The 26,121-nt window shown below is 49.8% G+C and overlaps 1 protein-coding gene and 1 long non-coding RNA gene across 2 annotated transcripts in view; one reads left to right on the top strand and one right to left on the bottom strand.

Annotated features, from left to right (window-relative positions):
• Window positions 1-3,612: 3,612 nt before the first annotated feature.
• Gm46777 lies at window positions 3,613-16,521 on the bottom strand. Its single transcript, XR_001783555.2, has 3 exons — window positions 12,988-16,521; window positions 8,899-9,169; window positions 3,613-4,196 (listed from the first exon to the last, which is right to left on the bottom strand). It is a non-coding gene; the product is annotated as a predicted gene, 46777 (long non-coding RNA).
• Window positions 16,518-26,121, top strand: part of Prex1 (phosphatidylinositol-3,4,5-trisphosphate-dependent Rac exchange factor 1) — a 147,488-nt gene continuing 137,884 nt past the window's right edge. The window contains exon 1 of the mRNA NM_177782.3: window positions 16,518-16,835. Within this exon, the coding sequence (NP_808450.2) occupies window positions 16,632-16,835 (204 nt within the window). The 5' untranslated portion in view covers window positions 16,518-16,631. The remainder of the gene's footprint in view (window positions 16,836-26,121) is intronic.

Raw genomic sequence — 26,121 nt, 5'->3', positions numbered from 1 at the left:
GGCTGGAGAGCGAAAACACGGCCACGTGGAAATGACCTCACGTTTCTCCTGCTGCTCCTCAAAGAGAAGCGAGCGAGGAGTTGACGGAAAGGAGTCAGCTTGGATTGTGTCTGCAGAGAACTCCAGCAGCACACACCAGGGCACTGTGTGGTCCACAGAGGGGAGAGCTGACTCACAGGTCGTAGCAGTTTCTGAGCTGGGCTTCAGGATCAGATTAATGAAGGACTTTCTGGAGGGAGGGGACCAGTGGCAGGCGTTGGAGGGAAGGAAATTGTGGATAGGAAAGCGTAACATGGCTGCTTGAGTCGCTGTATAGCCCCACATCCTCTGCCAGACACAAAATCTCCCTCTCCTTCTTTATTTATTGGATGCTGATGGCATAGGGAAGGAAGTCTGGTTAGCAAGACTTGACAGCTTTTGTAGTTGCAGCTGAAGTCATTAGCCCCGCACCAGCAGCACCCGGACCTCCCGGTTCACAGGCAGGAGATATATACACACACAAGGATGTAGTAAAAAAAACAAAAAAATGCTCGCAGCAAGAGCTGTGACTCATTCTCATTTCTGCTGGGACAAATGAAAAGGCCAGGAGTCAGGGATGGATTCATCACTCGCAGCAGTCTGCTTCAGAGAACTCAGCCCCCCTGTGGCTGTCCTTCTTCACTAGGTGGGGGGATTTGGAAAGCAAAGCCTTCTGTTGATGTCTGGGGGGGTGATTGGGGGGGGGAGAGTGGGTAGTCTCCACGGAGCATGGAGACTTGTTGTTCTGGTTATGCCCAGGTTACCTGCTAGGATGTTCACTGGAACCACTTCTAAATGAGAGCCATTCACTCACTCTCTCTCTCACTCACTCACTCATTCATTCATTCATTCAATGATGGATTAAAGTGTGTTGGGTTCTGTGTAGTTATTCCCTGTGTAAGTAAGAAAAAAAAAAGTTTACTAGGAGCCAAGACCAGAAAAAGGTGGTCTCCATAAAGATTTAAAGAGAGGGAGATCTCTCTCTCTCCCTCCCTCTCCCTCCCTCTTTCCCTCCCTCCCTCTCTCCCTCCCTCTGCTCTGCTTACAACTTAGCAACCACAGCTGGGACATTGTTTTTGTGAATAAAGCTTTATTGGAAACCTGCCATGCTCATTCATTTCCAATCGTCCTTGACACAACAGAGCTAAGTTGTGGAGCAGGGACTGCAGAGCCATGAAATAAGAATTGTCTGGGGGATGGAGGAGGGGATAGGGGGCTCGTGGAGGGGAAACTGGGAAGGGGGATAACATTCGAAATGTAAATAAATAACCAAAAAGACAAAAAAGAAAAAGAAAAAAAAAAAGAAAAAAGAATTGTCTGTTGTCTGCTGTTCATGGAAGTTAGTGACCTCCAATCCAGCATAAAAGAGATCGAGGCTTTATGGGTACGAAGCATTGTTCTTGGAAATGGCTTCAGCAGGGTTTCTCACCAGTCATGTGTCCACACAAGACAACATGAAAGCCAGAACCCTCTGGTCGGTCTCTGTCTCCAGAGCTTCCTGAGTAGGCCAGGCTTTGGTCAGGTGGGTTACCTAATCTATACACACAGAGGGCTCTCTTGCTCTCCTGTGGATGGACGGAAGTCACTTCTTCACTGATACACAGGGAAACAGACACAAGGAGGCTAGGTAGGGAAGCTGATCTAAAGAGCAGGGGGCAGGGCTTCCAGCACTGGGGAGTGGAATTGTAAGCACAGTTCCCTGGTTGAGGGTGACCCGATCTGCCACACTACAGCCAGGGTAAGGCACTAAACTGGTTGGTGACTGGCTTGCTCACTATAGTGAGATCCTTTCAGACCAGGCTCCTGTGGCTCCACCCCCTACTCCCACCCGCAGCATCCAAGGTCATCCTGGAAGTCACCAAAGGGGCAAAATGAAGAGTGTGTGGGAAAGCCTCAGGGCTTTGGCCTAGAGTACTAGGCACAAAGGTCACCACAGGTCTCCAGGAACTTAAAAACAGTCATGTTGCTCTGTCCACCTGCAAAGGACTCTGGGAAATGTAGTCCTTGGGTGTGCCAGAAGAGAAAATGACCTGTGGTCTGTATCAGGTGTTTCAGGCCCGGGATGGAGCCCTAAATGATGCTCACAGACAGGGACAGAAGTGACAGACACACAAGAGAGAAGGTACTAAGGGAGAAAAAGGAGAGACTGTGGGTGTTGCATCTTTGACATAAAAGCAGAAACACATGAAACGGTACAGGGCTAGGTCTTTCTCGCTTTTGTATTTTCTGTCATGTCTGTTTGAATACACATATATCTAAACAAATGTATGGCAGATGGGCAGAAAGAACACGCTTTAAATACACCCAAGTGGGTGTCTGTGGGGGAGTTGGGACTCTGAGGAGTAGAGACGGCAGAAGGCAAAAATAAGACGTGAAAATCAAACCAAGCCAAGGCGATATAGTCCGAGCTGCGGTGGTGGGCTGGGGCATGGCAGGAGACGCCCAATCAGGAGACGCCCAATCAAAAGGCACAGAGGAAGCCAGGTCCTGGTGGCCTGTGGCTTTAATCCTAGCACTAGGGAGGCAGAAGCAGGTGGATCTCTTAAGTTTGAGACCAGCCTAGTCTACAGGGTGAGCTTCAGGGCAGCCAGAGCTACACAGAGAAACCCTGTCTCGAAAAACAAATCCAAACAAGAGAGACAGGGAAGAGGGCTAGCCTAGAATACAGGAAGTGCTAGGTTCAATGGGGATGGAGGTGGGGTGGCAGGGAGAGCAATGAGATGAAGAACAGAAGTTACATCCATTGTGGAAAATTTGAGATATGGGTAAAGGAGAAACCAATACCCATAATCCTCTTTACAGATGTGACTGCTCCTTTAAAAAACAAACAAACAAAACCAAAAACAACCCAAAACAGTTTAGTGTGTGTGTGTGTGTGTGTGTGCACGCGCACATGCACCATAGCACACATGTGGAGGTCAGAGGACAACTTGCAGGAGTCAGTTTTATCCCGCTGTAGTGGGACCTGGGGACAGAACTCAGACCACCAGGCTTGGCAGCAAGTGTCCTTGCTTGCTGGGTCCTCCCCTCCCCCACCTCTGGTTTTGTGTTTGTTTGTTTGTTTTTTAAATAGAGGCCCTCACTGTCTTTTCTGCTTGGATATATGGTGCATACAGACCAGTCCACATATAATTTATTGATTACACACGTTTTTCATTCCCTTCCCATTTTCCCATGTCTCACAACCGTTTTCCTCATTCCTCTGAGTATTCTTTGAGCAGATGGTTCGGCGGCTGAATGGTTTCCAGGCTGAGGCGGACTATACTGTGTTTAACTGTTTGCAGACTTGCGGGGCTGCAGGTTCTTTCAGCATAGGTGACACCATGATGAACAGCTTTGGGCAGCAGCTTGGCTGGATGGGTTCCTGCAGTTTATAGATAGCCAGATTGAAAATAATTTGGTCAAAGGTCATGAATCCAAGTGTTATGTATTTATTTTTAAGGCTTTGGGGATATTTTTAAATTGGGAAAGAGAGAAACCTTCCTCCCTCTGCCCCCTGCCCTCCACCCAGATAGGGTTTCTTTGTGTAACATCCCTGGCTGTCCTGGAACTCACTTTGTAGACCAGGCTGGCCTCAAACTCACCGTGATCCACCTGCCTCTGCCTCCCAAGTTCTGAGATGAAAGCATGTACTACCACACCTGGCTGAGAAACCTTCCCTTAAAGAAAAATGCTTAAAGAGTAAATGTGGGGGCAGGTGAAATTGCTCAGTGGGTAAAGGAGCTTGTCGCTAAGCCTGCCCACCTGTGTTCGATCCCTGGATCCATGTGTGGAAGGAGAGAAGTGACTCTTCACAGCTGTCCTCTGACCTCTGCATGCATACTGCACCGTCATCCTCCCCAAAATAAATGTAAACAAAGAAAATGATGTAAATGTAAGAGATTATTATAAAGCGAGCTCACATGACGCGCACATACACACTCCAGTCCTGTAGTACATCTCAGAAGCTCATCTGATTCCTCACCCCTGCCCAGCCCCAGAGGAAACCTACAGGCTCTTGTACCTCTCATGAATGGCTTTGCCATCTGCTGTAGTCACTTATCTCTTGCCGTGATAAAATACGATGACTAAAGCAACTTAAGGGAGAAGTATTTGTTCTGGCTGGCCATTCGGTGTGTAGTTCTCCACGGAGCAGAAGTGGAGATGGCGGGAGCAGGAAGCAGCTGGTCGCACTGGGTCTGCAATGTGCATATGGAGATGAGGGGTGCAGGTGATCAAGGGGCCTCTCTCCACTTTATGCAGTTCAGGATACCCTGCCCAAGGAATCGTCCCACTCGAGATCAAGGTTGAGTCTTTGAAAATCTGTTGACCATAACCCCAATAACCCCTCACAGTCATGCTCAGAGGCTCACCAAGTTCACAGTTCATGTCAACACTGTCAAAGTGTGAGCCCTTGGCCGCTACAGTCTTGCCATCTGTCCATTTCAGCTCTGTACATGAATTCACATCTCCCATGATTTTTTTTTTTCTTTTAAGCTTCATGTTGGGTCACCAAGATGGCTCAGCGATCCCTGGGACTGATTGGTGGAAAAAGAGAACTAACACCCATAATGTTACGGATACATGTGTGCATATACACTTTATCTGGGCTCTCTCGCCCCATTGGCTATCGCTCACCCTGTCAGCATCTCCCCTGGGCCTCAGAATTGTGTGTAGAGTTTTAAATCGACATCTATAACAGTCAAACTTCACTGTCAACATGATTGGATTCAAAGCATCCCAACATACTAGAGAGGTCCACGTTGGATCTGTCTGTGAGGGTGTTTCCACAGAGGGCTGATTGAGACCTGCTCTCAATGTGAGTGCTGCTATCTTAGGGACCAGGAAACTGGACCAAGTACAACGGTATGAGAATATGGGAAAGGAGCAAGTCTGCTGTGCACCAGCAATCTTGTCTTGGTTTCCTGATCCCCACCTGGGTGAGCATACAACCTCATGCGTGATACCCCGTGCCTATGAAGCTATGAGGGACCAACTCTTCTCAGCTCCAGACCCAAGTAAGTCCTTCCTCACCTAAATGCTTTCTGATCAGGCATTTTGTCAAAACGGCACAAAAGTAGCAGAAAAAGTACAGGAAACTGGTCTTGAGGTCGTAGGGCTGCCGCAGAATGTCCTGACCAATCGCTTCCCGGGCTTTGGAACTGGAATGTGGAAAAATGTGGAACTGTGGGCAAGAGAGACCCGGGGGCCCTGTTAGCAGCTAAATGGGCCTGTCTTTCTGTCCTGACAGTGGATAGAGGCCTCAGAGGGAAGCACACTCAGTAGGAACCCGTCTAGAGAGTATACACATATACATATATATATGCACACACATATAATATGTATTAGGCCGACATATATATATATATATATATATATATATATATATATATATATATATATATATATATGTTATATATATATATTAGTCCGACAAAGTGTCTGAGTATGTTCTGCTCACATCCTTAAAGCCTGAGTCAACTTAAGTTAAAGAGTAACAGATCCAGCCGGGCAGTGGTGGCGCACGCCTTTAATCCCAGCCCTCGGGAAGCAGAGGCAGGCAGATTTCTGAGTTCAAGGCCAGCCTGGTCTACAGAGTGAGTTCCAGGACAGCCAGGGCTACACAGAGAAACCCTGTCTGGAGGGGTGGGAGTAACAGACCAATACGTTTGATAGAGGAAAAGTCAAGATGGGCAAAGCAGCCAGGGTGTGGTGTGGTTACAGCTTACAGGCTTTTAGTCAGATTTATAATGTGGCAAGGGTCAAGGTGAGGGAAAAAAGGAAGGAGAGAAGAAACAAACAAACAAACAAACAAACAAACAAACGTAACAAAGTTGAGGAAACAGGACATGTAATTCAACCGTAATTGTTAAAGAGTGGTGTATCTAAGGGGGAGGAACCTCAAGTGTGTATGGGAAAGACTTCAGATGAGACTTTGCTCATCTGAAAGACCAGGCAAAACAACACAGATCCATTTGAAAGGGGAGTCCTGGAGAGGAAAGCCTTGGGGTGATCCAGGGGAGGGGAGATGCTTAGGGGAAGGGTTTTCCCAGCTCCAGCCCTATAAACAGGGTCAGGCTGCATCTTCCGCTGACAGTCGCCAGAGTTCTTCAAGCCCATTGGAACCCAGTGATTCCCTCATGAGCTCAAGGTGCCAGACATGGAGCTATAGGATATTTGGGGTTTGTTCTCCTGGACTCCAGTCCTTGTGCTGATCTCCCCTGGGCGTGCCCCCAGCACTTCATTTTGGAATGGGGATGCGTACCCTGTGATATTGCTTACCCTGTGACATCGCTTACCCTGTGACATTGCATGCTGGACATATGTTACTTGGTTTTTACTTTTACAGGGGCTAACAGTTAAAAGTCTGTCTTGAGGAGCTGGAGAGATGGCTCAGTGGTTAAGAGTACTGACTGCTTTTCCAGAGGTCCTGAGTTCAATTCCCAGCAACCACATGGTGGCTCACAACTATCAGTAATGGAATCTGATGACCTCTTCTGGTGTGTCTGAAGACAGTATATATATAATAAATCAGAGAGAGAGAGAGAGAGGGAGGGAGAGAGAGAGAAATAGAGAGAGAGAGAGGAGGCTCACAAATTTGGGGTTGTTAAAGACCATGGGACTTTTAAAGTTAGACCGAATTTCTTTTGAATGATAAGATTCTGGCCATGGCCCTGTGAGGGATTATAGTGGAACCTTATGGTTTAAAAATTACATGATGGGCTGGTAAGATGACTTAGTGGATAAAGTAATTGGTGTGCAAGTTCACCAACCTAAAGTAGATTTACCTGAACCTACAGTGGAAATAGAGAACTGATGCCTTGGTCTGGCTCCCAAATGTATAACACGGCAAGCTTGTGCTCACACAGATGGTGAACATAGGTGTGTGAGCACGCACGTGCATGCGCGCGCGCGCGCGCGCGCACACACACACACACACACACAAACAATAAGGATAAGAACAGAAGTGATGTCTGTTGAGTATTGAGTTTTCAGGGAATGGGCGTGGGCAGGCTGATCTTCTCTGTCAATCTGACTGTGTCACAGATGAGCGTCAGTGAGGTAAGCCTCTGGATGAGCCTTTAAGGGTCTTTCCAGCGAGGGTTGCTTGACAAAAGAATTCTCTTGCTCAAGGTGTGCTTGAGCATCCCACGAGATGCCACCCTGGACCAGATGAAAAGGAGAAAGGGAGAGAGCCAGCTGAGCCCAGCCTCTCTTCTCTGCTTCCTTCCTCATCTGCCCCGGTGGGAGAAAGCGGCCTCATGTCCTGCCACCTGGTCACCTCAGCTCTGCCATGACCAACTGTGTCCCTTAAAACTAAGCAAAAATTAAGCTGTCCCTCCCTAAGCTGCTTCTGGTCAGGCATTTGGTCACAGCAATGAGGAAAGTTAACTTTTGTTTTTGTTTTTTGAGAGAGAGAGACAAGGTCTTCCTGTGTACCCCTGACTGTACTGGAACTCCCTCTGTAGACCAGGTTAGCCTCAGACTCACAGAGATCTACTTGCCTCTGCCTCCTGAGAGCTAGGGTTGAAGGCACGTGCCACCATTACCAGGCAAGGAAAGTTAACTATTACAACATCTAAGATGTCCAAAGCTGAATTCCCCAGCATCTTCTCTACCTAAGCTGCCCGGACTGTGGTAATCTTCTCTATTCCCACCTTAATCCTCCAGGGGTCCAGTGCCAAACCTTGGAGTCATATTAACCTTTTCATCCCCAGGTTTTCAGCCAATCCTGTCCACTTCATCCTTGGAGCACTCCCAGAATGGAGCATTCTGTCCCCTCTGTGGTCACTCTGGCCCACGCTGTGTCTTGCCTGGATTATTGCGTGCCCTTCTCCCAGGTCACCATCTCTGTCTCAGCCTCTGTAAGTCTATACCCTCGGAGCCACAGGGGGACCCTGTGAACTTCAGTCACATCATAACTTTCCTCAGTTGAGACCTTCTGTGGCTTCCATCTCTCTCAGAGGAGAAGTCAAGGTTTGGTTCCCTCAGTTGTGTGTGTCTGCAAGTACAGTATCCACTTGGGCACGTATGGAGGCCAAAGATGGATAGAAGGATGTCTTTATTGTTCTTCACTTTACCTTTTGGGAAGGGGTCTTTCAATGAACCTGGAGCTGAGACTAGCCCCTGAGATCCGCCTGTCTCTACCTCCCAACCTTGGGTTACAGATGTGCAGTGCCACGCCTGGCTTTTACACAGATGCTGGGGATGGAACTCATGTCCTCATATTTGCTTAGCAAGCACTTCACCAACTGAGGCATCTTCCCAACCCCAGGTGTCCAGGTCTTTAAGATCATGCAATGCTCACACCTGGTCCCCTCCCTTTTCACAGCACGTCCTACTGTGATCCTTCCTGCAGTTCCCTGAACACAAGAGCCAGTCTCCAGGCACACCTGCTGTTCCTGCAGCTGGGCTACAGGCAGCATCTGCTCCAGCTTTACTGGCCTTTTCAGAGGTAAGAACGTTGGTGCTAGCTGGTACCTCACGTCTGATGTTCACCGTTCTTTATGCCAAATAATCAGGGCGAGGTTTCTCTCAAGCTAGAATCCAAAGTAGGTACTACAGCCATCCATCCATCCATCCACTCACTCATTCACTCGTTCATTCATTCAATCATCCATTCATCTATCCATCCATCCATCCATCCATCTATCTATCCAATCATCTATCCATCCATCCATCCCTCCATTCACTCACTCACTCATTCACTCATTCATTCAATCAACCAATCATCCATCCATCCATCCAATCATCCATCCCATCCATCCATCCAATCATTCATTCATTCATTCACTGACTCATTCACTCATTCATTCATTCAATCAATTAATCATGTATCTATCCACCCATCCATCCACCCATCCACCCACCCACCCACACACCCATCTGGCTAATATTCACTTGATGGTAATGTTTGTACACAGAGGTCACAGCTTCCACAAGTCACCGGCAGCATCTAGGAAGTGAGAGATGGTGTGGTATGGATTTGGGTTCAGACATTGGGGTGGCCATGTCCTGGGCATGGAGGAAGACACATGAGATGCTTCTGGTTTCTTTCTTTGAGGACCAGATCATCTTTCCCAGAATTTTCTTCTCTTGCTGGTTGGTTTGAGGTATTCTGTTAGCCATCTTGATACCCATGGCTACCTACCGGAAGCTTGGGTCCTCATATCTGTGGCAAAACAGAAACATAAGTTTCTGCTTAGTTTTACTTTATTGTTTGTTTTTTTTTTTTTGAGACAGGGCCTCACACTGCATTGCACTTGTTATGTAGTAGGGATAATTCCTGAACCTCCCTCTTCCAAGTACAGGCCTGTACCAGCATGCCCTTCTAATTAATATATGTATTATTAATATATATATATATACACACACACACATATATATATAATGTGTATATATGTATATGTGTGTATATATAGTATGTGTATATATGTATGTGTGTGTGTGTATATATATATATATTTTTTTTTTTTTGAGACAGAGTCTTACTGTCTAGCCCAGATGGCCTTAAACTCAGGGCAATTCCTTTCTTCAGCATCCTGAATACTGGGATGAAAGGCATGTGCCATCATGCCCGGCATAAGCTTCTGTTTGAAAAAAAAATTAGTATTTGTGACTTTGCACATTTGCAAGCATACATCCCAACTGACACAGTGACCCAGTTTAGGTTTCTTCAGAGCCTTTTTTTCTCACCTGTGTAACAGGGTGACAATAACCACGGGGCAGGGAGGCAAATCTGATGCATTCTTAGTAATGCCTGTTGCATAACTGAGAGCAGGAACACTGGAGTTGGGCCCGGGGTCCCAGTGTGAAGAAGGGGCTGGGGACAATCTTAGCACAGCCAAAAAGAAGGGGGAAAAAGGTAATTATGTCCTTAAGCTACTCCATTCTCTTTACAACAAAGGCTCCAGGAATAGGGTTTGCCTTCAAAATTTGGGAGGCAGCTGCTACAGCGTTAAGTGGCATTTGGAGAGGGTGTGGCTGTTTCTGTGGGGGAAAACTGTTGGCCTTCGTTGGAGCTGCCACGGGGCACTGCTGGGAATCTGGGTTTGGATTTGGCAGTCCTAATTTTCAAGCTTTAGATCCAGGAGTCAAACTGGGGGGTGGGGTGGGGGGAGCCAGACTTGTAAACGTGTGTCCCTACATCTGTGGAAGCCATTGACAGGCTCATTGCAGAATTCAAGATGCACACAGGTCAGCCAGCTACTGGGGAAAGTGGAATGCTGGGACCACACCCCTGTGGGATGTCTGTGTTCTCTAAGAGAAGTAGAGAGGGAGGGGTGTGGCTCAGTAGACAGAGAGCCTGCTTAGCATGCTCAGAGCCTCAGGTTCTAGCCCCAACATTGCATACATGAGGAGTGGGGATGCACGCCTATAATCCTAGCACCCAGGAAGTGGAGGCAGAAGGATCAGAAGTTTAAGGGTCATCCTTAGGTACATAGTGAGTTTGAGGCTAGCCTGGGGTATATGAGATCTTGTTTCAGAAACAAAAAGAGGGGGAGGGCGGGGATGATGACAGTGGCCATATGGCTCAAACTGGTGTGTTATTAATAACTGTGCTGATACAGCAGACCTGGCCTGGGGTTGACTCCTGTAAACCCTAGCTCAAGCTCCTCCAGGGATAGAGGAATCAGCTTCTCTAAGGGAGCACTGATTGGGGGAGGGAACAGTCATCAACTAAAGTACTGTACCTGGAGGTAAAGGCTACTGCACTGGATTAGCTTAAGTCATGAAGGCATTTAATTTTTTTTTTTTTTTAATAATACAAGAACTCCAGAGACTCTACTTCTGTGGTTTGTTAACTCAGGAAGTCAGTGACATCAAAGATAAGAGGTACTTTCCCATCTGTCATTTTGCATCTGACCATTGCACATTCAGCAGTGACCTTCCTCATGGTCTCCAGAGGGCTGCCAGGCCTCCAGGCATCACAGCCTCACCCAATTAGAACACTTCAGAGTTAAGGGGAGGACTGGGCAGCAATGTAACACTTTGGATACACCAAGCATTTTAATCTACACATTAGCTCTGTGGAGTAAGACTTTCCTAATGGTTCAGATAAGAACCTTGAAGCTCATTAAGACATCTGCACAAAGTCAAACAGTTGGGGAGTGGCAGTGCTAGGGTTTGAACCCAGGTAGCTGGTCTCTAGATCAAGCATCTCCAAAGGCCACAAAGGAAGGCAGGTGTGAATGGATGCGCTAAGCACCTCCTCTTTTCCCCCAGCCTGTGTTTGCACTAGCAGGATTTGACAGATCATGGAGCCCAGACTTAATCTGGTATCTATGGTTGTTGTGTGACAAAACTTTTCCTGGTGAGATGCAACACACTGGTCTACTCACTGCAGCTGGAAAAAAAAATATAGATACCACTGAGGTCCAGTTTGGTCAATCAATGAGCTTTGTTGGGCTTTTTACAGGAATATGGTGGTGGTGGTGGTGGAGGGGAGTTACTTACAGGAGCAGAAATGACTCAAAGACAGCTGCATCATCAAAGCCCATCCCAGCCTGAATGACAGCTCACAAAAGCTGGGAACCTGGAGCACACTGCACAACCTGCAGGTTGCTCAGCAGGTTGGAGGGTGTCCTTTCCTGGTGTAGTAACTGTCTAAATCTCTTCCAGGCAGCTCTGCTGGTTTCTGCTTCTCCCAGGCTGCTGGTCTGATCTCAAGATTCTTTGTAGCTTTTCTCCTCTAAGAGTTTTCTTTGAAGCTCAGCTTCTGTTACTCTCTGAGGGACTCCCAGCTCTTATTGTTTACTGTGGCCAGGAGAAACCAGTGAATCAGGTCAGTTTCAGGGACTTCCTGAAGCTACGTGGAAGAGCCTCTTTGTAGGATAGAATGTTTCAATTTCAAGGAGACTGTTACACGGCAATGATGCTCCTCCCATCAGAGCTTTAAAGAGCCTTGCCATGGACACAGTGTTCATCCTGTAGGCTTCTTCCAAGCAGTTTTTACTGAGACCGTGGGAGTAGCCTAGTGAGGACTCTGGGACAGAATCAAGCTTTAGTCTGAAGTAGTGAAGCTGAGCGTGTGTGTTCAGCACCCACCTTCGTGGGGCAGCTCTCTGTCCTGTTCCCAGGTCAGGGATGAATGCGAAAGAGCCCCAACTTACTCGGCACATGGCCAGGCTTAGGAAATGACCAGCTCTAATTCAGAAACCAGTGTTTTCCTCCTTGCCCGTTTGGGATGGGGTAAAAGGCTCAGTCAGCCCTGGTTTTCCTTTCTTCCTTAAAACTTATCATCATTATCACCATCACCATCATCATCATTAAATGAGTATGTGTGTGTGTGTGTGTGTGTGTGTGTGAGATCTTTTCCTTCTACCTTCATGGGGGCTTGGGGGTGCAAACTCGGGTGGCTAGGCTTGGTGGCGAGAGCCTCTTGAGCTGTCCCCTTAGCCCTTGTTTTGTTTTTGTTTTTGCTTGCTCTAAATTGAAATGTTCTTCCAGACAGAGCTGTGGGAGAGGGTCTGCAGAAGCTTGTGGTGCCTGGTAAAGGAATAAGCTGCCTGCTGTCGGCATCTCTTCTGGCACAGGCAGTGCTCGTGTGACAGTCACACACTGGTACTCCCCAGCCCTTGCGAGGTGCATGGCAACAGAGTCTAAAATTGTCCCCGAAAAAGAAGAATTTCCCTGTCAGAGTATCAACTCCCCTCTCCCTGAGGAGCACCTTCACCCTCCTCCCCCCAGGTCTACCTTTAAGAAAGCTCCCAGCCACAGCCTGCTACAGATCTTGCCTCTTTAAGAATCCTGGAGGGGAGGGCACAAGAGGTCACAGCCGGACTAGGCAGAAGTTGGTCTCTCCAGCTGACTGGCAACACTCAAGTGACATGTGACAAACTTTTCCAGGGGAGATGAAACAGATTCGTCTAATAACCCCAGACAGGGAACCCAGTATAGACCCAAGTATGGATAACGCCGAATCTAACAGGATAAACCAATGTGTTTTACTGGGTTTACTTACAGGAATATGGGGGAGGGTTTACTCACAGGAGCAGAAATGACTCAAAGACATCATCAGGTGTCCACCCCAGCACGGGTGACAGCTCATGAAGCTGAGAACCTGGAGCACACTTGCACAGCCTGCAGGCAGCTCAGCGGGCCGGAGAGTGTCCCTTCTAGCTGTCCCAGCTGGCTTAAAACTCTTCCAGCAGCTGGGCTGGTTTCTGCTTCTTCTGGGTGGCTAGTCTGGTCTCAGAGTCTTCCTTGCTGCTCAACTTCCTGCTGTCTGAGAGGGACTCTTAACTTTGATTGCTTACTCTGGCGGCAGGGCAGGGCCTAGTGAGTCTGCTCAGCTTCAGGGAGCTCTTGAAGTCTCTTTGGTTGTTCACCTCCCCGCTTAAGGAGTTTCCCTGCTGGATGGGACATTTTCATCTTGGAAGAGATCGTTACACAACCTTTGGCTTAGTAAGTCACTCTCAGTCAGTAGTAGCTAATCTGAGAGTCTCACCAGACAGGGTACAGAGGGTGCCCCCACTGATCCCACCAACTGTGGACAAAGTTGTCTCTGTCGGGGGTATGGAGTCATCAGAGGCCTGCAGGCCCCTCAGCTGTGTATTCTTGGCTTTTGCTTTGCTTGCCTCTGGGAAGCAGAAAGAACTGTGACCATCATGTTTGGGACCTCTCCTTGCTCTGGACATCTGTCCTGACCTCTACCAACCCCCAGTAGCTGCATATTAGGCTCTCGCTACCATCGGTTGAATGAAAGGGCAGGAACTTGCTATTACCTCTATTCCTGTCCTCACAGCTCACTTCTGTAACCTGTATCCTGCTCAGCATGTCCTTCAAGGCCAGGTGCTTAGTAGGTGCTTGTTGCTTTACCTTTAGGGCCCCCTAGGCTTGTTAACAGAACCCCACGTGTTTAGGGGTGCAGTGTCCCAGGATATGAAATAGGCCTCTCCTAAGTCAATGCTGTGATCCTTGGTCTTGGTCAGGGACTATTAGGGGAGTGGCCACGCGACCCAGCTCTGACCTGCTGGGTCTTAACTTTTATCCTTTCAATAAGAGAGGCACAGAAGAGACAGGGTCCCCTTTGTCCTCTTTCTGCCACGGGACAGTTGTGTGAGAGGAGGTGATGTCTCTTCTCAGCAGCCATCTTGTGACTTGGAGGCCAAACACCGTGACAGAGACAGCAAGGTCAGAGGTGCTCTGACGACGTTACTACATTTTGAGTCAGCCTCAGGAACCCAGCTCTGGGCCTCTTCTGAGAAAATGATGCCCTTAGCTTTTAAGCTCTTGTTAGCCCGTGTTTCCTTCTCTTTACTGCAAATCAACCCTAAAAGACACAGGCACCTCTAGCATCAGACTGTGAGCGGAATTAGTAAAGGCTGGCACTTATTGGCTGCTTACTGTATGCTCAAAGTCTTACAACACCAGGTTGAAGAAAGTCCCATTACTCACAGAGGAAAAGCCCACACAGAACTAGATTTGGTGATGCAGGCCTGTAACCCTAGCGTTCTGGGGACTGGGGCGGGAGGATCAGGAGTTCAGGGCTGTCCTGGGCTACATAAATCCAACAAACCAGCAACAAAGAGCTCCACAAGAAATCCAGACACGTGTGCTAGGCAGTGTCACTGTTCCAGGGTGGGAGATGATGTGAGGGGCCCGTCCACAGATGTGGAAGTGCTCGGTCATTCTTTCTGACAGTCAGTTCTTGTTTGGAGGGTGGGACCCATGTGTAAATGTGAGGCTAACCTCCAGCCTTGGTCACAGGCTGAGAAGGGGACTAGTGTTTACTTAGCACTACCTAACCCAGCTAGCTGTGTTGCGTGTGTCAGAGGTTCTCTGGCTACCTTAGAAGGCACCGACGGCTCACAACTGTGGACGGGGTGCTCCTGGGACATCCCGGGTACTGTGTGCTGCTATGCTCTTACAATGGAGAACTAACCTGACCCTAGATGTCACTAATCCTGGGTTTGTTCCCTCAGACTCTCATCTTACAGATTAAAAAAAAAAAAATGGAGCTTCAGAAAGGTGAAGTGTCTTGGCCAAGGTCACCCAGGCAGCTGGATTTGGCTGGCTCGTGACTGCTACCAGCTAGCGAGTAATGATTTCAAGACAGGGCCCACTGAAACCCAAAAAGGTGCTGGATCTAAGGACAGAAGCAGTGTTATGTCTGGAAAGCTCAGAAACAAGAAGATAATGATTCTTTGGAAACACTCACTCCATGACCAATACCTGATGGGCTCACCCTTTTACATCCATTTACCTAGGATACCTTGCCCACATCAAATGTCACGGTGCCCTAGGCCCCAAAGGAACAGGGCCAGGGGTAGCAGGAGCTACCACAGTCTCTCCTCTATCCTTGTGCAAAAGACTGTTTTACTTCAAGGCCCCAGAGAACTATTCTAGGCATCTTGAAGGGAAGTAAATAGAGGACAGTGCTCCTGCCCCAGAAATGATGACACTCCACAGAGGCTATTTTGTGAAACAGGGACTGACTCCATAGGAGATAATAGATCTGAGGCGGGGCAGGTAGGGATTGAACAAGCAGTTCAGAGGCCCGGTCAAGAGGGCAGTTGACAAAGGCAGGAATAATTAAGAACGAAGATAAGACTTTCTAGGGTGTTAAAATCACTTTCCAGGGACTATGGCTCAGCCGTATGCTGGTCCCTAAGAGTTAGGTGTTACTGTTCTTCCCCTTGTACTGTGAGGCAAACGGAGGAGCTTTAGGTGGGATGGGGGTGCTGACCAAGGTCATCAATGAGGGGCTGAACCCCAGAGGCTGACTCGGGTCCCAATGCCTCTCGAGGGTAAAGGGGGGTTAGCACGTTAACTGAACGTTTGAAAGATCAAGGTCACACAGAACAGCCTGTCGGCTGGCAGCAAAATTCCCATTTTGGCTTTATCTCTGGTGGGTACGAGGGCGGCTTCCTGCAACGGTCTCGTCCAAGTGGGCACCTTTGCTTAGGGATGGGGAGCGCTGGGACAGTAGGCGCAGAGCTCCGACGGAAAGAGAAACAGAAGTAAGGACAAAGATGCAGCTAGAGTTCTTCCAAGGTCACCGTAAGCCGAGGGCATGAGCGGCCGTGTTGGTGGGGGCGTCGAGCTGCTCTTCCGGGCGTCAGGAGATGCGCGTGGTGGTCGCTGATCCGGCTCCAGCAGATCACCCACGGGGCACTCCTTACGGGTGGATGGCGCGAGCTGCTCTTGCAGAACTGCTGAATGGGTCTTGGCCTACAGACTCAGCAGAACCACGACCTGACTGGGGTCTGGGGCGACGCATTTCCAGCCCCAAACTCTGACTGTGCGGCGCGCGCACGAACCGGCTCTTGGCCGACGCTCCCTGGAAGCCGGGAGGGGGCTCCGCCCAATCCCCGCCCAATCCCACCAGACTCCGCCCCAGCTCAGTCCATTCTCCATTAGTCCCCGCCCAGTTTCCGCATGAGGTGCCGCCCCACCCCGTCCATTTTCTACAAAGATCCCCGCCCACTAGCAGATTGACCCCGCCTCCTTCCCCGCCCATCGCTCAGCCCTCTCTACCAAGGCCCCGCCCATACACCATGACCCCGCCCAGGTCCCGCCCCCGCTCCGCCTGCCCCGGGCCCGCTGAGCGGCGCCTGTCCGGGATGCGGAGCCCGGACGCCTAAGCCGCGGCGCGACCTCGGCGCGGGAAGTTCGGGCGCCGCGCGGCTATGGAGGCACCCGGCAGCGGTGGTGGTGACGGCGGCGGGGACCCAGGCGGGGACGGTGCGCATCCCGATGCTCGCGGCCCCGTCTCCGGGCCGTGCGCGGCCGCCCGCGACTCGGAGCGCCAGCTGCGCCTCCGTCTGTGCGTACTCAACGAGATCCTGGGCACCGAGCGCGACTACGTGGGCACCTTGCGTTTCCTGCAGTCGGTGAGCTCCCGCCACCTGTGGCCGGCCGGCCCGCGTTGCGCTTTTGTCTGTGGCTCCCCGCCTTGTGCATAGTTTGAAATGGTTACATCCGCGCGGCCGCTGCCCGGGGCCGCCCCGCTGGGGGGCCAGTGTAGGGAGAAGCCCGGGTAGGGGCTCCTTAGCTGCACCGGGGACCCTGGGCTCCGTAGCCTTGCCCCAGCTCGAATTGCACAGTCAAAGCCTTAGACTGCAAAACAGCGTCCGAGTGCGTCTGTGTACCACGCACCTTACACTGGTATCAGCAGACTGTGCCGTTACCGGGCTCATCAGTAGGTTATATTTTCTGATCCTTAAGATCAGGGAAGAGTTCGGCTCCAGAGAGGTTGAGTCCCTTGCTCTGGATAGTTCTGCAGGCTACGTCGTAGGGTTGGATGCAGGGCGGTGACCCAGGGCAGCCCTGCGGGGGCTTTAAACTCCGGTACGTAGTTGCCCTGGTGTCTCTAGTGAGAATGAGGAAGGGGCCACTTCCCTACCCTCCTAGGAAGTGAGAAAACTGGAGGGGGTGGGAAGGGCTGGTCTTAGAGACCTGAGGGCTTTAATCTCCGTGCCTCCTGCTGGGGCCGCTTTAACTCCCTTCTTGGGTTGGAGGAAGTCTTAACCCTGCTTCAGGAAGGCGTGCGTTTGTGTGTGTGTGTGTGTGTGTTTCAAGAGACCCCCAATCACACTGGAGTTCTCTCCATCTGGGAAAAAGAAACACTCAATGGCTTAAGGATGCAGGGGAGTCTGTGTGAGGTCGGGGGGGGGGGTTCCCACTGAGGGAGGAGGGAGTACGAAGTTGGGGGGGGGGAAGACGCTGTGTGGAGGCATTGAAAGCCCTTTGGCCCAAGGATCCTTCTGGAAAGGCCTGTGAGAATAAGACAGGGTTGGCTTTCTTTCCCATCTCTTCCTCTCTCACAGTTGAGAAGGGGGTGGGGGAGAGAGAGAGAGAGAGAGAGAGAGAGAGAGAGAGAGAGAGAGAGAGAGAGAATCGGGTAGGGCTTGAAGCTGGCAGTTTCTAAATGAAAGAGGCAGCCACTCTGGCATTGCTGAGCAATGACAGATTCTAGGGAACTCCTCACTTCCCCCTCGCAGTGACTGAGCTGCTCAGCCTTAAAAAGAAACAGGAAATCTAAACTAGTTTTTATATTAATGGGGGAAAAAAAACAAAACCCACTCCCCCATGTGTGCCCCTGGCTGTTGTGCTAGGTTGACTGCGGTTTTAAATCGTCCCTACGGAGACGGGGCCGCTAGGATAATGGAAATTGATTAGAGTCCACATTCTTAGAATTAAAGAAACCAGGGGGGGAAAAGTTTTCTCTGACTTTCATGTCATCCCAGGACACCTGTCGTTTGTGGACAGCCATTGTTGTGTGACTGGGGCATTCTGAGATGAGCCAGACAGACATTATTGTGTCTTGGGACACCGTTGCTTCCTGTGTTGACCTCGGTTTCCCCACGTGTACAAGAGCAGGGGACCCCAGGCTGCTTTTCTGCCTTGCCCTTACTTGGGTCCCCAAGCCAGTGCCAGAAGTGGAGGACTGATTGTGTAACCTGAGTAGTGTGTCTTGCCCTGTGAGCCCTGGAGGCCACCTCTGGCCACTAGGGAATGGCCCTCAGGCAACCCGAGGGAGGCCACTTAGTCCTGGAAGCTTGGCCGGGAGCTGCATGCTCTTCTGACCACCCGGGCTTTTCTGCATGCAGTAGGGCACAGAAGAGCGGGCAGCTCTTCTGGGATTCTCCCCACCCCAACTTGTCAGCTTTTGTACACCCTGGCTGGAGGGGGTTCCCTGGGCTCCTGGCTGTCTGGGAGGAGCCAGTGTAGTTTTACAGTGGCAAAATGGGTTCTTTAAAAAGTCCAGAGCTTGAGCTGGTGGGAAGGATGAGAGCTTTCGAGGCACTTGCCTCTAAACCTGAGAACCTGAGTTTGATCCCTAAGGCCACACCATAGCATACGTGCACCCCTGAAAATAAATAAACAAATAACAAATGAACAAACAACCAGACAGATAAATAATATAATACAAGGTCCAGAGCTCCAAATTCAGAGCCAGACTGTGTGGTGTGAGGCCTTTGGCTCTGTGATTTAAGGCAAGCTGGCTTGACATCTTTGGGCCTTTATTCCCTTATAAAGTGGGAGAGGAGACTAGAGGTTGTCCTGTTGGTTTTATAGGATTGTGTAACTTATCTTGAATACTCTAAGCAGTGCCTGCAGGCAGTCAGCTATGTAAATATCAACTGGGGTTATTCCTTATGTGATAATTAATCTTACAGGTGAGTAGGGTAGTAGGTTGAGCTCCCACAGAGGAGGCTGTCATAGGGAGCTGCCCGGAGGGAATGGGGTCTGAGCCTTCACTAGAGACAGCCTGGGGACTTCCATTGAGTTTCCTGTTGATCTCTAGATTCCAGCTACGGAAACCAAAGAGTCTGTTCTGTTCCCCTCCTGAGGCTTCAGAGCTCCTTCAGCGTGCCCACACTGGATTTAGGCTTCATCCAGACACTGGGTTGTGCCCTTCCTTGTCTCCTAGGATCCTAGGACCTCAGCTGAGGAAGCAGAAAATTTTGGGATGCGTTATGGTGATGTTAGCGCAGTCTTAGGCCACTGTAGATGCTACTGACCGTGCAGGGGTGGTGTGTGTGTGGGGGGGTTGACTGGGAACCTTGGGTCTCTACTTTGAGATCTTGGGGCTGTTTTGGACAGCACCAGTGGGGATAGTAACATGACAGGTGCCATTATGTAAGAGCTGACCTTTGTCATTTAGTGCCCAGCATTCTGCCTGTGGCAGCCACTTAACCCCTCCGAGAGAAGGGTGCTGTTGATAGCCCACTGACAGATGAAGAAACTGAGGCAGCAAGTTGAAGTGAGCTCCCCGGTGGCCCCATGTCCTCTCTGCTCTGGGTTTATTGGTGGTGAGTGTGGGGCCAGGCTTTCCCCCATAGACCAACTTGTACCATGCCTCAGTTTCCACATCTGTACTTTGGGTGCAGTGGAGCAGCTCTTTGACACAGGTATCATGGAACTTGAATGAGCCTGAAGTTAATGCCTACTGTCTGACACACAGTAGGTGGTTGCAGACCGATGATGGTGTTTTGGGGTAACCGTTGGTAGATAGGATGTCCCTTTAGAGTTAGACTGGCTGAGTCCTTCACTCCCTGTTCCTTGGTTGGGTTGGTTAGAGTGCTGGCAAGGAAGAAGATACTGCATGGTGGGCAGAAAACCCTGGGGTTTGGGGTGGGGGGGAGGTCCTGTCAGCCTTGCCCTGAGGACTCCTCTTGAGTGAGGACAGAGACCTTGTCATTTCCAGGCATCCGGAGGGTCTTCTCAGGCCTACCCCAAGGGATCATGGGTACACAGCTCCCAGAATGCATCTCATGCTTCTGCTTTTTGGGGGAGGAGACTAATAAAGATTTTCTCTCCAGAGCCTGCTCACCAAAACAAGAAATTGTGGTTTGCAGAGTCACTCCTTGTTTTGTTTTGTTTTTGCTTTTTTTTTTTTTTTTTGCCCCTATGTTCCTAGCCCTACCCTAGGGAGAAGGGCCTGGGCTGGGTGTGCAGGGCACACTTTGGGTTCTGCAGTCTTCCGGTCAGAATGAGTACCTAGTGGCTTTGGGCATCTTTGTGGGCTTGTGTTTGGAAAAGCAGGGTGCTGCGAAGTGTGGGCACAGCAGTTCTGCCTTGGGGACGTAAACAGTAATCATGGGGGCGGGGAGACAGCTCAGTGGGTAAAGCACTGGCCTTGCAAGTGTGAAGACAAGAGTTCAGCTCTCTAGAGCCCAGGGAAAAGCTAGGCAGGTGTGGCTGTCCGTTTTTAATCTCTGCACTTGCTATGTAGAGATGGGACCCTTGGGGCAATGTGACCAGCCAGTGGGAAAGCTAGGGGCTCAGTCAGAGACCCTGCCTCAGTATAGATAGAGAGAGAGGAGAGCAGCTGGCATCAACGTTGGGTCTCCCGATTAATGTGCACACATGCACATATACACATACATGTACACCTACACACGTGAACATGCACATGCACAGCACAGACAGCTTGGACCAGAGCTGATGAAAACCTTTAAAACCTTATTACATTATTCATGTGTGTGTGTGTGTGTTGTGTGTATGTGTATGTGTGTGTCAATGCATCAGGTCAGGGGACCATACCAGATGAATCCCAGGGACCAAACTCAGGTCGTTAATCCTGGAAGCCTATCCCTGCCCACTGAACCATCTTGCCAGCTCCCCAGTTTTAATTTATTTTTTGATATTAGATCTCCTGTAGTCCAAACTGGCAGTGGACCTGCCATGCAGCCTAGGATGACCTTGTGTCACATGACAAAACTTTTCCTGGGAAGAGGAATCTACTCCAGTTAAGGATCCCACAACAGACCAAAGTATAGATACCACCAAAGCTTTATTGGGGTCACTTATATGGGGGAGGGGTTGGCTACTCACGGGAGCAGAAATGACTCCACGACAGTTGCCTCATCAAAGCCCACACAGCACAGATTGCAGCTCAGGAAGCTGAGAACCTGGAGCACACACCACCACCTGCAGCAGCTCAGGGGGCCGGAGAGTGTCCCTTCCAGGTGGCTCAGCTGGTCTAAACCTCTTCCAGCAGCTGGGCTGGTTTTTGCTTCATCCAGGCAGCTCATCTGGCAGGAAGGGGCCTGGTGAGTCTGCTCAGCTTCAGGGAGTTCCGGAAGCTACCTTTTGGTTGTTCACCTCCTTGCTTAAGAAGCTCCCTGTAGGATGGAATGTTTTAATCTTGAAGGAGACTGTTATACAACACCCTACCACTTCCTCCTGCTCTTACATATATCCTGCCCCCCTCCTCCCCAGTGATCCCCAAGCTTTGGAAGGAGTGACCATAGATGTCCACTTATGACTAAGAAAAAGGCCACCACGCAACGGTGACAGTCACTTGTTCTCAGAAGCTTCACAGGGGGTTATGAGTTGAGGCTGATAAATGATCTATGGGCGTAAACACATCTATGGGACAGGCACGACACGTCCGTCTAGTGACTTAGCACCTCCCAGCCACAAGTTTTTGTCCTGGCTTACAGTACCAGATGTAAACCCTTTCTTGTGGTGTAGGCCTTAAATCTGATTGGAAGGCTGTACTCATGACAATCGAACCACTATTGTGCAAGCACGCACAGCCTGCCTTGCCTGTCAGTGTTTCAGCTCCCAGGGTCTGTAGCCTGGCAGGAATGTTGGTGACAGTTCTCTACCAGTGCCCTGCAGGCCATCTCTGGGATTCTAAAGGCCAGCTGTCAGACTGGCACTTCCCAGTTCAGTCTAGCTTAGTTTCTCCATGTCCTGCAGTCAGATCATGTACACACACATGCATGCACGTGTAGTATCTTCAGCATTAGGGTCTTGCCGTATGATTGGCATGTGACCAGCATCTGTGGCAGTAGCCTTTATGGTTTGTGGAGCCTCTGGGGCTTTCCTGGCTAACAATTCACAAGGAGGTGGCCCATCCCCCTCCCCACCCCGGGACTAGGGTTGTCACTTAGCAGCCTTTTCAAATCACCCAGCCCCAGCAGGGTTTCAGGGTAGGTAGAAGTATCATTGGCTTTCCAGAGTTGCAAAACACCCAACCTTATGTCATCTATATAACAAGAACTTTTTGCAGGTGACAAGGAGACATCCCAAGCCACCCGTGGCATAACAAATTGTGGCGTTACATAGCCTAGGCAAAGCCCTGAGAGTCTGTTGTGGTCCTTTCTCAGTAGATGTCAGGTCATCCCAGAGGTTCACAACTGAGATAATAAAACGTAACACAAGCAAGGTCTAAGATAGCCCGGGAAGAGCCCATGAATTTGCATCAATTGCTTCCTCCAGAGATCAAGATTGGTTACAAAGCATGGAGAGGGGGCGCTAACTTCATTAGCTCCCTGTGATCTTTAGTCATTCTCTCGAAGCCATTTCCATATCCCGCAGTTCTCCCACAGAGCCTCCCTTCAGTTCCCCACACCTGATGAACTCAGTGGGCCTGACTGAATTTGCTCAGACCGACTCAGGGCCTAGGGGTGTGGGGATGAGGCCCTGCTCTCGCCAGCTACCCGCTGGCTTCCTGGGTCAGAGCCCCCCAAGCTGGCAATGAGGATGTAGCTGTACCTGTTGCTACTCCGTCCACCATACCTGGCTGTTGGGGGAATTCCTCACTGGGAAAACTCTCTCTGCCCCTAGTATAACCTTTTGCTGGAGGTAAATATACCCTCCTTAGTTTTGGGATAATGACCCACCCTGGGACAGGTTTGACTGTCTTCCCTTGTATTGTTCTGTAACAGTTTCTGTAAACTGCTCCCAGGTTTTAAGGCCACCCAGAAACCCCTTGGCGGACACAGTTGGACTTTCTATCAGCTCTTCCTTAGAATTCCAGCTTGATACACACAGATCTTGCCACAGTTACCCAGGAACCCAGACAGACCTTTTTACTGTCTCCTACAGGATGCTCTCACACTTGACAGACTCTTCTTCTACGTGTTGCTCAAGCCTTCCCTACTTTATAAAGATCTTGCCCCACCAACCAACTCAGCAGATGCTAAAGGTTCAAACCAACCTCCAGGTCCCTGTTAGCTCAGCTTTAAACAAACAAACAAACAAACAAACAACAAACAACAAAAATCTCTTTGGTGAACAGAGTTCTACCTGGCCCAGTGAACTCTGGGTCAAACACAGCTCCTCTTATTCCTTTCCTAGCTCCTTTAAGAGTGCCTGCCCCTCCTCTATGGTCTGCCAGCTCCTGGTCTTTGTGGGGACCTCAGATGGAGATAACCATGTGTTCCTAATGGCTCTGATAAGCCAGTCTGGGAGGGACTGGTTTCCCTCACACCGTCTCAGGCTTGTCTTAAGGAGGGATGGCAAGTCACATCACTCAGTTTTTTTGCTGCCTCCTCAGCAGCCAGACTTGGTCCCATCTGCTTTCACGTCCCCCCAGCTTCACAAGCCAGAGCTGTAACAGGCTCTTTCACTGATGGTTTAAAAGTCTTCCCTAATTCCAGCAGTTTAAATGCTGAATATTGCCCGATCACACGAGTTTCTTCCATTGGACCGTGGTTAATGGCCCTGTCTTAGTCAGGGTTTCTATTCCTGCACAAACATCATGACCAGAAGCAGTTGGGGAGGAAAGGGTTTATTCGGCTTACACTTCCATACTGCTGTTCATCACCAAGGAAGTCAGGACTGGAACTCAGGCAGGTCAGGAAGCAGGAGCTGATGCAGAGGCCATGGAGGGATGCTCTTTACTGGCTTGCTTCCCCTGGCTTGCTCAGCCTGCTCTCTTATAGAACCCAAGACTACCAGCCCAGAGATGGTCCCACCCACAAGAGGCCTTTCCCCCTTGCTCACTAATTGAGAAAATGCCCCACAGCTGGATCTCATGGAGGCATTTCCCCAACTGAAGCTCCTTTCTCTGTTATAACTCCAGCTGTGTCAAGTTGACACACTAAACCAGCCAGTACAACCCCCATCTGAATGCTGTATTGCAGATCTTCCCTCTTTTTCTACTGGAGGTTGGACTTGAGGGAGATCTTTTATTGCTTTTACCACCTTTCTCATCCACTTGTTTGCCTTGTAGTTACCAAATCAGCAGCTAACATGGCTAGCTGCATCTCCCTTTTGTTGTGGTGGCTCTGAAACCAGCTCCTTCTACAGTGCCATGTCAGCCTCTCGGCGTAAGCATGTCCAACCACGTACAGCAGAGGCCAGGCGACCTCTGCCACTGCTTGCTGACTTCCATGTACCCATTTCAAAGATCGCAAGATTTCTTCCAACTGTGTTCAGTTCTTGTTTACACAGTGGATCCCACTCATCAAGCAGGCTTGCGATCAAGACTGCCATCCTGCGGTTCTTCCCACAGACTCTCCTAATCCTGACGGCTCAGCCTCAGTTGCATGTATGTCTTACTACCAAGAAGCACGCAATTGCCATTGTAACACAAAGGCACATTAACACACTAGCACACTCCATACAGGAAAGAACATCTCTGTTGCAGTTTCCTCTGTAGATGCTCTTCTCGGGCTCCTCAGCCTCACTTACATCCCTTGATACCCACAGCCAGGACCATGTACTCACGCCTCCCCATCTCATCTTTGCTTCTGCCGTGTCCCTGTTTAGGTGCCAATCGTGTTGTGTGGCAAAACTTTTTCCTGGGGAGACAGAATACACTCATCCACTCGTTCCAGCTAGGAGACCCAAGATAGACCAAAGTACAGACAAAGTCCAACTTGGTGAGCCATGAGTTTTATTGGGTTATTGACAGGAATATGGGTAAGGGGTGACTCACAGGAGCACAAATGACTCAAAGACAGCTGCATCACCAAAGCCCACCTAGCATGGGTGACAGCTCACAGAGCTGTAAACATGGAGCTCACTGCACAGCCAGAAGGCAGCTCAACAGGTTGGAGAGTGTCTTTTCCAGATGCCTCAGTTGGTCCTCGTCCAGACAGCCCGGCTGGTTGTTGTTCTTTGCAGGCAGCTGCCCTGGTCTGGGTTGTCTTTGTGGTTAGTCTCTGCTTACTCTGGAGGGGCGGGGCCTAGTGACTCTACTCAGCTTCAGGGAGTTCCTGAATTGCTTTTTGTTGTTGACCTCCCTGCAGGATGGAATGTTTTAATCTTGGAGAAGAGTGTTCTCTAATTTCTGGTTCTTCATCTCCTCTTCTAAGTGCTGAGATTACAGACACGTGCAGCCACAACCCATTTCTATATTGCTGGGAATTGAACTTGGGACTTCTTGTATGTCAGGCGAGTGTTTTACCAGCTGAGATACTGGATAGTTTATGGTGTTGGGGATGGAACCCAAGGCCTTGCACATACTAAGCAAGCTTTCTACCGCTAAACCATATCCCTGGCCCCAGTGAGAACCCTTGATGATAACATCTCAGATGTCTGGGTTTGGTGGCCCTATTTTCGTGTTTGTGGCAAGCAGAGCCCCAGACAGATGGAAATTTGGGCACTGATTACATCTCTCAGCGCACAGGTATTTATGGGACACTTGCTGCCCCTTCCAGACTGTGAGCCAGGCCCAGGGAATTCAGTCGCCAACAGGGCACGTGAGGCTCTTGTCCTGTGAATGAACGGCTTTTTCTCAGACACAGGAAGGTCATTCACCATTATTTTCACACTCCTCCTGACTGCCACAGATCCTGTCACTCCAGGAGAGATGGATGGTGCAGGAGTTCCTGGCCTGGGAGACCTCAGGGCAGGAGTACTAACTAGAAAGTACTCCCTTGATTAGGTCAAGGAGTCAGGTCCTGCTGGGCAGGTCCTTTCTCAGGCTCT

The sequence above is a fragment of the Mus musculus genome, chromosome 2, assembly GCF_000001635.26.
Source record: "Mus musculus strain C57BL/6J chromosome 2, GRCm38.p6 C57BL/6J".
Lineage (NCBI taxonomy): Eukaryota > Metazoa > Chordata > Mammalia > Rodentia > Muridae > Mus > Mus musculus.
This window is presented reverse-complemented; position numbering and strand designations above follow the sequence as displayed.